The sequence below is a fragment of the Myotis davidii genome, unplaced genomic scaffold, assembly GCF_000327345.1.
Source record: "Myotis davidii unplaced genomic scaffold, ASM32734v1 scaffold75, whole genome shotgun sequence".
NCBI classification, from domain to species: domain Eukaryota; kingdom Metazoa; phylum Chordata; class Mammalia; order Chiroptera; family Vespertilionidae; genus Myotis; species Myotis davidii.
In genome coordinates, this window is record NW_006286977.1 from 1,325,489 (window position 1) to 1,340,014 (window position 14,526).

General features: G+C 49.2%; 1 protein-coding gene across 3 annotated transcripts in view; it reads right to left on the minus strand.

The window, feature by feature from the left end:
* Positions 1–6,136: 6,136 nt before the first annotated feature.
* The window catches only part of RAE1 (ribonucleic acid export 1), a 16,843-nt gene continuing 8,453 nt past the window's right edge, over positions 6,137–14,526 (minus strand). For all 3 annotated transcript variants that reach the window (XM_015560740.1, XM_015560739.1, XM_006758841.2), the window contains 8 exons: positions 13,451–13,537; positions 12,481–12,567; positions 12,298–12,369; positions 11,043–11,150; positions 8,794–8,900; positions 8,635–8,710; positions 7,921–8,115; positions 6,137–7,236 (listed from right to left, as the gene is read on the minus strand). In XM_015560740.1, the coding sequence (XP_015416226.1) occupies positions 7,150–7,236; positions 7,921–8,115; positions 8,635–8,710; positions 8,794–8,900; positions 11,043–11,150; positions 12,298–12,369; positions 12,481–12,567; positions 13,451–13,537 (819 nt within the window). In that variant the 3' untranslated portion in view covers positions 6,137–7,149. The remainder of the gene's footprint in view (positions 7,237–7,920; positions 8,116–8,634; positions 8,711–8,793; positions 8,901–11,042; positions 11,151–12,297; positions 12,370–12,480; positions 12,568–13,450; positions 13,538–14,526) is intronic.

Sequence of the window (14,526 nt, forward strand, 5' to 3'; positions counted from 1 at the left end):
TGCTGCTGCCCTATACACATACTGCCCTTCGTCCCCTGAGGACGGTGTGCTGGGCTCCCAGCTCTGGGTGCGGCAGATGGAACAGCCCCGACTCCTGCCTGCTGCCCACACGGGATGTCTGACACTGAGTCCCACCGCACAAACTTTGTCCTTGTCCCCATGGGGAGAGCCTGGACTCAGGACCCTGCTCTGGAAGGTTGGCCTTTGTCTGAGACGGTGCCTGGAGGGGTGTGTGTGTGTGTGTGTGTGTATGTGTGTGTGTGTGTGTGTGAGAGAGAGAGAGAGAGAGAGAGAGAGAGAGCGCGCATTTGCCATGGGTTGAAAAGTGCCTTCCAAAAAGTAGGTTCAAGTCCTAACCCCTGGTAGCCATTTGAAAAGTTTTTGTAATATAATCCATTTAAGACGAAGTCATATTGAATTAGTATGGGCCTAATCCAAGGATGTTGCTCATATAAGAAGGCCGCATGAAGACAAGGACACACAGGGAGAACGCCATGTGACAACAGGGCGGAGGCTGGAGTGATGCAGCGACAAGCCGAGGCAGGTCATGGTGCTGCCACACCAGGAGCCGAGAAAGGCCTCCTCGTGCCGTCTGAGGAGCACAGCCTGGCCGACACCTGGAGTTTGGACTTCTGGTCTCCAGAACTGTGGCAGAACCAAGTCCTGATGTCGAGCCACCCAGATCAGGGTCGTGTGCTGCATTAGACCCAGGAGGCTAATGATGGTGAGAGAAGAGCAGGACAGAGCCCAGGGCAGAGGGAACCACTGCTCAGCCTGGATAGGGGTCCAGCTAAGGACCCTCCCACTTAAAACACACTACCTCCCCCCGGCCCCCGTTTACATCCATTCCCCAGGCTCCCTACCCCATCCCCCACTGGGAAGAGGACTGGTGCCCGCCTTTCCCGGAGCCCTCCTGCCTGCTCCTGCATCAGGGCCTTTGGTTCAGCCAGCAGCCAGGCCGGGTTCCATCATCCCCACCTGCATCTCCTAGGCACCATCTGGCTGCATCTCCAGGATGGTCTGTCTCCCCACTAACCGCCAGGTCAGGGAGGATGGGCTGCCGATGGCTTTGTTCACTGCGTGTTCCCGGTGCCCGGCACATGGAAGCGCTCAGTAGATGGGTGCTGAGTGAATGACATCTTCCAGAAAACTGACATTGGGCAAAGCCCGCCTATCTTACGGGAGACGTGAGCAATGCGGGGCTCCTGTGGATTTAAGCCAGAGCGGCCGCCTCTTTGTCTCAGAGCTAGGCTGCAGGCTGGGTCCCATCATCCCCACCTGCACCCTCCTCACCAAACCAGAGGCTGGAGGAGCCTCCACTAAAACATCAACATAGCAGAGAGGAAGCATGAGAGGCATGGGGCCGCAGGCTTTCCCATGGCAGCCCCGCCTGGTTTGGGCCCCGCAGGTTCAGCTCTGCAGGGACCTGCCTCCTACGTTCCCTTCTGCTGCTCTGTAAGAGGTAAACATCACTGTCCCTTCTGCGCAGGCAGCGCTGGGCTGGCTGAGAGGGCGGAGGGCAGGCCAAGACCAGACAGCCCTGCGTTTGTGACCTGCACCTGTCACACATGTTAGCGACAACCTCTCGGGGCCTCAGCTGCCTCAGCTATAAAATGGGCATAATGACAGTCACTTCCTCACAGGGCTTTTGTGGAGGTGAAACTAGACAGTACACAGAAAGTGCTGAGCGCGCCCGGCGGCGCGGAGCTCGGTAATGCAGAGCCCCGCAGTTTTCATGTTTTTACTGGAGCGCATCCGCTTCAGCCTGCACAGCAGCCGCGCAGGTGGGGAGGTGGCAGCCTCGCCAGCCCTCCCACACGTGCTGTCAGAGGCTCAGTGGCTCAAATCCCTTCCTTCCCTACCTCCCCAAACCAGGGCTGAAGGGCCCAGCTCCGTCACACTGAGAAAAGCCACCAGAGCTGATAGGATTACAAACACGCAGGTCCTGATCCGAAGGCGACAGGCTGTTCAGTGTTGGCCACTCCACAGGGAGGCAGGGGTGTTGGGAAGCCCCTTGGCCCAGTACATGTGCGACTAATACCTAAGTCTGTGACCCAGCGCCTGTCCCTGCGTCGGAGGGAGGGCGACCACCTGCTGGCCGGGCTTCCTGGTGCGCGCCGCTGAGACCCTGCCCAGCAGGTGCAGCCTGGCCGGCAAGTCAGACCCCCGGGAGCCTGGTAGTGTTTCTGAAGGCTCCTGTGGACACAGCGTGGACATGGAATCCCCGAGGTGGGGAAGGAGGTGGGACAGCACGTTACACCTGGGAATACTGTGTTAGCTTGGGCTGCTGTAACAAAAGACCCGAGACTGGGCAGCTCACACAACAGAATTTACTTCCTCACACAGTTCTGGAGGCCAGAAGTCTAAGAGCAAGGTGTTGGGAAGGTCATGCTGCATGAAATCCGAGCAGGTAAAAGAGCCTGACGGACACCCTGGGCCTCTGGCACCAAGAGCTGCGAATCTTACAGTGGGAAGTGCTGGTCATCAAGACATTTTTCTCAGAAAATACCAGCTTCCATTGCTTCAAAGGCCAACCCAGGAGCCAGGAATATCCACGCAGGAAGGAAAACAAAGGGAGGGAAACGATGGCAAACTTGGTGCATGAGGAGGTGCCCGAGGTCAGGAGCGGCCAGGGCTCGACCTGCAGGGGAAAGGTGGCCAGTCGTGGCCAGAAGTCCAGGTCGGAGTAAGGAAAAGCCAGCCTCCCCCGCCCCCAGACAGCCCAGTCGAATCTTGTCGGAGTGATACAGACACAGTATGACAGGCAATCGGGCCACATCTGACCACTGAGACTCACACATAGGAAGAGGCCCATACTGTGGCTGGTGGCAGAGAAGAGAAAGATGTGCGGGCACTGCCATGGCCCTGATGACCGAAAGGGCAGCGTGGACTTGGACCCATGGAAGCCTGGCAATGGACAGTTTCTTCTTAGTACTTTGTCCGCTTCCTCTCCGCCCCCCCCCCCATCCCCTGCTCCACACCCATGGGGAGAACCTACAAGAATGCATGCCAGTTATTTTTTAAGGGGCTGACTGACTTTAAGCAAATATGCAAAGTTTTTATTTGCTTTGTAAACAGTCCTCACCTTAAAAAGTATTTCTGAATACACTGATGCGAAATTCACAATAGACTTACATACAATAGGCTACAGAATGATTTACTCTGTTGTATTTGCCTGGTGGTAACACCACCTATTATGATAAAAACTCTCAAAACTGCAGTCGCAGGGTTCTCCCACCTTCTCCCGCCTCCTGTGCCCAGCTCTGTGCGACCGGGGAGCCTTACTTATAGCAGGAAGTCCTGCAGCGCGGTGTTGCTGGCAGCCCCTGGCTGTCCCCAGCACCTCTCCAGGACGTAGGTGGCTTGTGTAGAACTACCTTTCTAAGCGCTGCCAGGACAGACTTCCACCAGGAGCTCTGGACCCAAGGTCTGGGGCTTATATAGGGGCTTGTCTAAAGGTCTCCAAGAGAGAGGGAGGGAGAGGAAATTGGCTTCAAAGTATAAAAATAAGAATCCCAAACGGATCAGTTTCATTAAACGTCTACAAATGCAGTATGTAGATCTCACTAGTGTTTGAACACATTCAATACATTTGAAAACAATTTGTCACATAACACTTTTGAGAAATTCCCCAGTATTCAAGGTGATTGTTAATAAATCATTGTCAAGTGTAGAGGTTGCCAAATAATTTCGGAAGTAAAACATGAAAAAATCTGCAGAGAATGTGCCTGTACGGTGGGATGAGGGTGCATGTTAGCATTTGATGTCATGAGTGCAGAAACCTTCAAACGCCAGGCCTCGGGCAGCAAGGTCCCAGGGAGAGGTCCTGCCAGCCAGTGTAGCTGCACATCTAGTAGCCATGGTTACAAAAGTATGATCAGGTGAATTCATTTTATTATTCAAAATGTCACTCTTTTCTTTTATACCAAGTCTTTGAAATCTGCTGAGCATTTTACATTTATTTACACCCCAATTCCCATATAAGCCTAGCGCTTCAAATTAAAACTCGGCTTAAAATAGCCATTTGCCATCAATCCCCATCTGGGGAGATTTGGGTTTCATAATCTTTCCCAAACCAGGGGCAGGAACCGTGCTAAAGGGTGAGCGGGTGTTCAGCGTCTCCTACACCACCAGCAACCAGGCTTCAAGGTCCAAGAAGGAAACCAACGGGGACATTAACTTCTTAAGTAGGAAAATCAGGACTCTGGCCTCTGAAATATTGCTGCTTTCAGCTTTCCCAAAGGAGACCATCAATTTTTCTAAAGATAAAAATGTATTATTTTAAAGAATATTCTTCTCACAGGATAAATAATCCCTCCATTTCACTTTCCAAGTATCTTACAAACTCAGTAACAAGAGCAAGCCGGGAGCCTACATTCATTTCCTCTAATAAAAGTCCCTGAAATTGAATACAGACCCTGTCCCCCAATAGCGGTATTGAAGTCATTGGCACCACCTGCTGGCTGCACCAAAGCACAGCATCCCTCTTGGGGAATCCTCTTAGATGCGGTGCCCATCCGCATTTCTCAAGAGGGGACAACAAGGACTCTTTGCAGTCGCACTGCCCCACCAAATCCCACCCTGGCATCCTTTCGTCCAGGGTCCAAGGCCATGACAGATGGGGTCAGGCAGGCGGGACTCAGCAGACCCCCGACGGAGGTGGGCTCAGACACATGCTACACCCCAGAGGGCAGACTCGAAGACACGCATGCTCACACAGAACACCGTTTCCACACAGTTACCTGGAACAGTCAGACGTGCACCTTCCTGTGGACAGCTCCTACATCCTTCATGATACGTTTCAGCATCGTCTCAGTACGTCATCCATCCCACCAGTTCACGTCCACTCAGTAACTGAGAAAGCCTATTACCACGGAGGGGAAAAAGCCTGGAGAACCAGATGGAAAAGGCAAGTGAAAGCAGAATCCAGGGGCTAGGCTAATGTCCACTGTAAAACCTTCTCTGTTCTTCTGTATGATGAAAATTCATTTTTATTTTTATTGACTTCAGAGAGTAAGCGAGAGGGAGACAGAAACATTAATGATGAGAATCATTGATCAGCTATCTCCTGCATGCCCCCCACTGGGGATCGAGCCTGCAACCCGGGCATGTGCCCTTGACTGTAATCGAACCTGAGACCCTCCAGTCTGCAAGCCAACACTCTATCCACTGAGCCAAACCAGCTAGGGCTATATGTTAAAAATTCTTACAGTAAAACGGGGGAAGTGTGGGGAACACTAATGTGTCTTCGCCATGAGCTTTATAGACCCCCCTTTTTATTAACTGGGTATACAGATTTTAAATGGCAGAATGATGACATTTCTTAAAGTCAAGATTACTTGTTTCTTTTTGAATAGAAGATGCCATTAAATTTACCAGTAGTTACTGAGCACCTACTGAATGTAACATGTACTAGCGTCTGCAGAGACAGGGAGGTTTAAGGCGGATAGTTCCTCAATGCTCCTTGTTTTGTTTTGTTTTTAGAGCAAGAGACAACGGGTTGAGGGCTCCCTGTGTTTTTGCGGAAACATGAAAACAAATATCTTAGAAGTTTAATGATTTCAACAAAAACCTCCTGGTTGACCATCAGCAAATAAGTGGTAATCTTTTACGCTCCTGGTGGGCAACAGCGGCAAACTCACTCCCGGTTCCTGGCAGCCCAAGTCCAACCTTGGACTTGTGCAAATGTTTCCAATTTACCAGTTACAAAAACTACCCCCTCGGCAATGTGGCAAGGTCCAGTCTTGGAAAAGAGCCCTTCCGAAAGCTCATGGCTTAGACTCATTATTTTGCGGCCATGTTCAACTTTGGCTCGTAGAGAATGTGGGCACAGGGCTAAGCGAAAGCTGTAAATCTACTCCCACTCCCGTGAAAGGGGCTCCGAGCTAACCAAGCTCGACTCCCTCACTGCCATCTTTTCTACCTCTGTCTCCGTCCATAAAGCCACAGGGCTAATTCATAGAAGGGAAAATGAGATGCAAAAGATTAACTTGAAAATTCAAGTTTCCTTTTCTAGTGTACATGCCTTTTTCTCTAGCAAAAAATAACTTTTCAGGGTAAGACAGAGCTGAAGAGTTAATGGATCTGAATTCATTTGTGCTCCACGTACCAAAGAACTTAAACCGAGTGCAGATAGTTTCTTCCAGTAGAAAATTTTATTGTCATTGCTTTTGATGAGTAGGCAAACACATTGCTTACATGATGACACTAGATTTCCACACTCAGCAAGTTAGTTTACACACCAGCCCCAGACGGTCAAGTATAAGAAGCATTTGGGATCACAGGGTAAAAACACAATAAGCTCCACAGTCAAACATCAACTTGAATTTCATTTGGTACTTACCAATCAGGAATTTAAAATTACACGAAATAAAAAAGCAGCACCCCATAACTATCACTAGGGCATGAGTAAAGAGCACTTGCAGGGAACTGGGGTTCTAACTTGGCCACACACACACAGCACCCACTCGGGCTTTGCCTAAAGAGGCCCGTCCCTCAGTCTCCAGGACAGCTGCCCAGCAGAGGACAAGCACTGGGATGTTAAAGACGGGAGCGGAAGGACAAGGAAAGCGCATAGCAACTCTGCTGGCCATGCTGGCAGGGCTGTTGCTAGACATTCCACTTGGTCGAAGGCATTCGCAGCCCAGGATTCCCACCTTTCCCAAGTTTTGAGATCCTGGCATTTCCCAAAGGGCGTCGGAAGTCACAAATCAAAACCCACGACGATGCTGAACAGGAATGATCACTTCAGAGCTCACTGGGCGCTCTCCGGGCAAGGGAGGAGATGGACAAAGGGAGCTCGGAAGGCAGTCTTTAATGTTTTATTACAAAGTACAGTACAGTGTTTGTAAAACGTTGCCCAGTGTCTCTAGAACACACTGCTGAACAGAGCACTGCAGACCAGGGGCCCACACGACTCTACCTCAGTAATGGCCTCGGTCCCCGGAGAGTCAGAGGACTCCTGTAACAGGCAGTGGAATGGAGAGACCAGCAGTCACTGCGGCCCGAGGGCCCAAATGCCCGCCCATGACACTGTTCCCCCAGGGGCTGAAATCACACCCACGGTTCACACCCACCCAAAGCCGGGCCCGGACTCGCACACATCGGGCCAAGCACAGAGAGCGGCTCCGGGCACAGACGTCTCCGCCACTATTTCTTATTCCTGGGTTTCAGCTCTTCGGCCGCGTTCCGCAGGAAGATGTAGTTTTTCTTCTGAGGGTTATAAAACTCATGGCCCTGACGGGGAAACACACAACAATCTTATTAGGAGAAAGCAGAAGTCAGCACTTTGTGGGCACTCTTCACGCCAGGCCCAGCGCTACGGGCATGAAGCCCAGTCTCTGGAGAAGGAACGGAGAGAAAAGCCAACTGTTCAACAGGAACCTCCGTCCGCGGAGGAGCTGGGACTTGGTGGGATTTGCCTTCCATGTCCACCTGGAGGAACCACCCTGTACATGCTCGTCTTGTAGGTGCCGAGACGCTAAGCTGCCACCCCTTTAAGCCAAGATGGCCAGGCCGGCGTGGCTCAGTGTTGACCTATGAACCAGGAGGTCACGATTCGATTCCCAGTCAGGGCATTTGCCCAGGTTGCAGGCTTGATCCCCAGTGTGGGATGTGCAGGAGGCAGCCGATCAATGATTTTCTCTCATCATTGATGTTTCTCTCTCCCTCCACCTTCCTCTCTAAAATCAATAAAAATATATTTTTAAAAAAGCCAAAATGACCACCCTCAGAGAGCAAGGCCCCGGGAGGGCGGTGGACAATTAGCTCTGACATGCGGTTTCATGCAAGAGGTCCTCTCATCCACGACCTCACCGGGACAAGGGCTTGGCCAGGGCAAGCTGCCCAGACCCAGAAGGAAGGGAAGTGGTCAGTGTGCCTGCCGTGCGTGGAGGGGTGCGGCGGGCTGGGAACGCTCACCTTGGACCAGTCGTAGCTGGAAGCGTAGGCAAATATGTTTCCGTTGTGATTGAAGCAGCAAGCCGATATGGGCTGATCTAACTGTTCTGAAGTTTTCAGTTTTGTTCTGGCATCTTTGTCCCAGAAGCTGAATCTACCATCAGATCCCACCGTGGCAAGGGTGCCATGCACAGGATGGAACGCGATTCCATTGACCTGCAGGGGTCGACACGCACAATTAGAGGCAGACGGAGGAGAAACCTGCTTTCGCCAGCTCGTGCTTCCTGCTTGGAGCTGCTGCGCCCGGTCACAGGGACAACTAGCCATGCTCCCCGAGCCACCGCCAGCCCAGGACCGATCGTGGCTCTTGTTACCACACAAGTCGACAGGAGGTAACAAGTGCGCAGCTAGTGACCCAAGGCACGGCCTCAGGAAAACACTCTTCTTCCTCAGCAAACAGCAATTTCTCAGTATAAGCCAAGTGTATCAACTGTCTACCAGCACCCTGAAGGGGGTACGCTCCCTCAGCAGCCCTGAGCTTGCATTCAGAAGTAAAGTCAGAGGATGAAGACAGTCAACATGTTCACAAAAACAGAAAACAGCCCCACGGAGGCAGCTGTTTCCCTGAGCTGTGAGCCCCACATCGGCTCTAATACTATAATGACTCAGCCACCCACCTCCCTGTCTGGTTTCTAGGCGCATTCCGTTCTCAAGGTTAAGTTTCTAAAAACGTACCGCATAGATGTCCTGAGGAGCTGAAGTATTGGTTCCGTTAGATCGGTGACATTTAAAGGTAAAGTTATCTTTGGCACTGAAAAACAAAGGCCCCAGTTAAGTTTCCCTTTTTTAGAAAAAGTCTTGGTTGAAAATGCACCACTGACCGAGCCCACTCACGGGTTTGGGGGGTTGATGTAGTGGATGGCCACTCTGCCCTCGATGCTTCCCAGCGCGAACCCCGTCGGCTTGTTCTGCTTGTCTTTAAAGATGGCCACACATCGGTGCTGTAATTTGAAAAAACAAGGTAAGCACATCCTCACAGTGTAAAATAAAACATTTCGTATATTCCTCCAGGAAGCACTATTTTCTGACTTTCTTCTGAAGAAACCGCAGGCCATGTGCTTTGATCCAGTTGCTCGTTCTCTGCCACCCCCGAGGCCTGGCTGCCACTCCAGCAGCGCTCACCACCCTCAGGACCCCATCTGACCCTTCTCTGGTGCTGGCCTCTCATGGGGAGGGAGGAAGACATGCCAGTGTGATTCTTAGCCCAGCACTGCCTGGTGGGCGCCCTTCATCGTGACCCAGTGTTCTGTGCCTCTGTCCCTCACTGGAAAAGGGAAGCAGTACCCACCTGGCTATCACTGGGGACCAAGGGTCCAGTGGGACACTGGCCAAGCCAGCGCTTTCTACACCACAAAGGGCAATGCCGAAGCAAGTCACTGCACCTGACCCAACCCTGCGTCTGGGGGCCCAAAGGAGCAGGGTTGGGCACCTCTGGGTCTTCTCTTCCTCCTCCTACTCATGACAACCTGGCCTAATCCAAAGGACCACCCACCCTGCCCAAGCTGGACACTTTAGCTTCTGCGGAGGTCAGGAGGTGCGGCCCTGAGCAGCATGAGATGATGGGAAAGAGCAGTTCGTTGTGATGATGCAGAACACACAAATGTCCCACAAAAATGGAAAGTGAATGCTGGTTCCCTTTTGGTGCCATTTGCTCTTTAACCCATTGTATGCCGTAAGGTTCTGTAGACGCAAGCGGCAGACCTTCCACACACACCATGCGTGTCTATAAAAAAAATGTTTTCCCTAAGTGGCAGCCCTGACCAACTTTAAAATCATTTTTTGTGAGAATTTTCAGCTGAAAATATTCAAGAACACCCAAATTGTGGGTAATATATTTATTTTATAATGTTCATTGCAAATTGATTTTTTAAAATTCAAACTATCATGGCATGTGGGGATGGTTTCCGTTTCGGATGCGCGGCAGTTAACTGGTTAAAAACAAATGAACAAAATAGCAAGCCCATTACTTCTGTGAGTAAAAAAAGTTAACAAAGGTCTGTAAGTACTTAGAGGACAGGAGGAACCACAGCTGGTCAAGCGGTACCCCTGCCCGCCCGGCACAGCGTCTAATGCCCGCACACAGACAGCAACCACACAACTGGGGTACGATTTACAAGAACACATCTGCACGTGACCCGGGGAAGACAGGGGGCATTCCTCAACAAGTGAATGAGCAGGCGCCTGCAAGTGAAGCCAGACCAGACTAGGTTGTATCAAGGAGTTTGAATTTACCCAAAGGGCAACGAATGTCAGTTAGGGGGTTGAAGCCAGGGCCTGGCAGGGTCATATGTGCCGAGGTGGGAGTCCGCACACTCGGGTACAGAGGACGGACTGAAGGACCTAAACTCTTCTTGTCACTCAACTGGTTAGGGAGAGGGGTCCAGGTGGTGGGGTCCAAACAAAGTTTGTTTCCTAGGACGAGTGAGGCTTGTTGTATGCTCATGTTGCACTAAGCATACGCGGGGGAGAGACGGAAGGTACAGGAGGGAGCGGGCTGATCAGTGGCCGGAGGTTCCTGAGAAGGCCGCAGGGCACGGGTCCTGCCCTGAAACCGGCCCTGGGAGAACACTGCCTCCACCGGACAGCTGGGGATGGGCAGGAAAAGGCACAGGCGCAGGCAAGTTTCTGGATTCACAGGAGGAAGATAAGGAAGCTCCCAACCACCAGCTTGTTTTCTGAGTAGAAGCTGATCTGAGCTCTGAGACAAAGGGGAAAAGAGAGGGAGAGTCTAGGGAACCTAAGAGAGTAAAGATCTAAGAGCCCGTGGCAAGTGGAAGACAGAGCCAGAGACAAAAACTTAAGCAGCGTCTGGGCATGACGAAGGCACGTGGAAGGTGGAAGCTATGAGCTTACAATGGAGCCAGTCCACTGGGAAGTGGTTTTATTCAGTAGCACCCAGCTATCAGGGGGAAGTTTAGGGAAGACAGGTAAGCTGGGCTCATCCAGCAAAGAAGAGTTTTCACTCGCTAGACAGTTGTGTCTTTAAATTGACTCCCTTTGAAAATACTTACAGGTATTTAAAACCATTACTTGGGCACAGGATGGGTCTAAACCCCGACTTCTTGATCTGACTTCCGACTCACCTGGTGTTTCAGGGGAGATTCTATCCTCCTGAATTCGGAAGGCTGGTTCTCTAACTGATAGACTATCAGTCCCCTCTCCGCGGTTGCCACCACAGCCATAGGATAGATCTGGGGAATGGCGAGAGCAGAGACAGGACTAAACAGAGGACTGTGCTTTTAAAAGAAGTCCACTGCCCCCCACCCCAGGAGTGTGCTGTCTTTATACCCAAATATTATATCAAATTTTTTTACAATCATAAAAATAAGTCTGAATTTTTTCTAAGTTTAAAACCCAATGATATCAACATGCTTTAAGAAAACATAAAATCACATTTGGATAAAATCATTTACTTTTAAAAGACTAATTTCTTTAAAACTATCCTATATAGTAAGAGGCTGATATGCAAATTGTCCCCTCGACTGGGAGTTCAAACAGGGGGCAGGGCTGGCCAGCCAACTGCCCACGACCCCTCCCCCCAGCCGGCTGGCTTCGATCGGGGCGGACCCCACCTATGCACGAATTCGTGCACTCTGCACCCTGGCCTCTAGTAAAATATGAGAATACTTAGAAAATACACTTAGGCGTAGAGAAGAAATAAAAATCACCTATGGCTCTTCAAATAGTAACAGTCGTTAATGTTATGACAGTTTTACTCCAGTCTTTTTTCTGAGCATTACACATGTATGCATGTGAATGTATGTTTCTAAATAATCCGTATTATTAACTCAAAGTGTGTATTCTAAGAATACTAATGACTGTCTAATATTCTCTCAAATAAACCTACCCCAGGGTTCACTTAACCATGTCTGTCTTGCTTGCCCTTCAGATCACTTCCCATGTTTCACAGCTTTATAACAAGAGACCATGTGCAACCCTTCTTGTTCTCATGACAAATTTCTATAAGTGGAATTGCTGGGCAGCTGGTACAAAGCTTGAAGACTGATGACTAAATGGATGGAGAAAGTTCTTCATTTTCTCACCCACAGAGACAGTCCCCACAAATCTAAAACACAGAGTTACTGCCCGTTTTCCTACAGCCACACGATAAAGGTCATACCCTGATGGCACATAGCTCTCTGAATATATTCAAATGACAAGTGACCAAAAACCTGACACCCACTATTTAGTAATTCTGGAACAAATGCAGCACAAGATTCAGATTTAAGATGACTGAGGCAATCTGGACTATATCCCCCTCTAATTGCAAGATATCATAAGGTCAGAAAAGCTTTTTTCTTTTACAAGGAAATATGTATAAAGTTAGAAACGCCTTACCATGTCGGCACAATAACACCTCTCAGGGAGCTGCAAAACCATCATGGGATTTGATGATCGTGTATCCCAAAACTAAAAGAAAAAAAGCCAGAAAGCGACTACTCAGAGCTAAAGCCCAAACAGTTAAGAACAATGAATGTATGTTGACCTGGTTGGGCCACAGGGCCCCTCAGCGGAGTGTACCTTCAAAGTCTTATCCCAGCTCCCGGTCATCACGCAGCTGTAGTTCGGGGCTTTGATCCAATGAATGGTTTTCACAGGAGCATCATGCTTTCAACAAGACAGAACCAAAACAGATGAAGGTAAATGTAACTAGTGCTAACAGCTTTAGTTCTGAAAATCCAAAGAGAAGGAATTAATTTAAATATTGAGGTCAAACCATGACCAAAACGTTCAAGTAACGTAAGAGCCCATGTCGTCCTTCCATTCACATGAACTTAATTGGATTTTACCCACAATTAACTAGCATGTGCGAGTGAGAGGGAGTCCCTCCTGGGAAATCATCAGAAATAACTAGTAGGGGACTCCACCAAGGTTTTACTTACTTACTGAGGTGACACAAACTAAGAGATCAGGAGCTGCCTCTTGCACACAGCATTGTGGCCCGAGTGCGGAACACCTTCCTGACACCATCTCAGTGTCCTCACAGGTTCCTGGCTCTAGGTTCTCTCATCCTCATCGCTTCTTAGCAGACTTCACACAAGAGCCTGCCTTGTCCATAGTGGACTACAAAGCTCTGGGGCGTGTGGAAGCATCTCCTCACCGTTGTACCTCCCAGTGACAGTACCTGGCATACATCAGGTATTGGATAAATACTGGCCCAATGAACGAGTGAGCATATGTAGCTGGTAAAAGACAAGCCACCCACAGGTGCTGAGTGTCAAGCGAGTGAATGTTGAGGGTCACCTGTCACATGTGTCCTTTACAGATTTAACGTCACTAACTCCTCATGACGCTCTCATCTACACATACACGGGAGACCCTTCACAGGGTCTGTGGAGCATGAGTAAGAATGGTCACAAACGGTCTGTTGTGCTAACCAGGGGGTTTCTGTCTAAAGTCTAAGTGAGTTGATACAGTCAAACCGCATCTCTTCTGTAAGAGAATTCTAGAAATGGAATTCTAGAACTTGCAGAGGGCAAGCTCTCCTTACCTGTGCAATCTGTATCGCTTGGTTGCTGTTAAGGTCCCACATTTTGGCAGTTTTATCACATGAAGCCGTAAAAACTTTGCTCCCATCCTACAGTAAAATGGAGAGAACCTGTCATGCTAAGAAAAAGAAAATCTCTGTCTATGTGTATAATTAGAAGAGGCTGAATGTATTCAGGCAGGTTTTGCTCTGAAATTTTTACTTTTCCAATTATATGGGGCCACTATACTATAAACGACAATGTCATATACAAAACACATTTTCAGCTCCATTTTTATTATTGATTTATTTTTTATAAGACATGCTATGTACACAGGATGAACAAATTCAAAGGCACGGTGAGGTCTCGGCCTCTTCCACTGACCCAGCTCTCCTCTCAGAGGCAGCCAGGGCCCTGACATGTCCTCCAGGAACAGACAGCGTAGCTGGTATCTGTGTCAGTTAACCAGGAGCCACTTACACTTTTTTCTTATTTTAATCAATTTCAAGCCTTCACGAAAGTTGCAAGAATAAAACAATGAACACCCATAAACCCTCCACTTAGATCCACCAATTACAAACATTTGCCGTATTTCCTTCTTCTTTTTATATACACATATGTCTATACTCATTACTACTTTTGTTCAGCTCCATATCTAATAGGATTCCAAGGGCATGCAGTAAAACGACACTAATGTTCAATAATCAGTGGTCCTATGTCAATTACAGAATATCTTAAAAAATAGCAGTTCTTGTAAATGGTTTTTAAAATATTCACATATAGAACTCAAAGTAGGCCATTCAAGTATGAAGCACAAGATAATTTTTACTGCTTGGCTGGCATGGCTAAGTGATTGAACTTTGACCTAGGAACTAGGAGGTCATGGTTCAATTCCCAGTCAGGGAACATGCCAGGTTACAGGCTCGATCCCCAGTGCAGGGCATGCAGGAGGCAGCTGATCAATGATTCTCCCTTATTGATGTTTCTATCTCTCTCTCCTGCTCCCTTCCTCTCTGAAATTAAAATATACATACAGTTCTAACCGGTTTGGCTCAGTGGATAGAGCATCGGTCTGCGGACTCAAAGGTCCCAGGTTCTA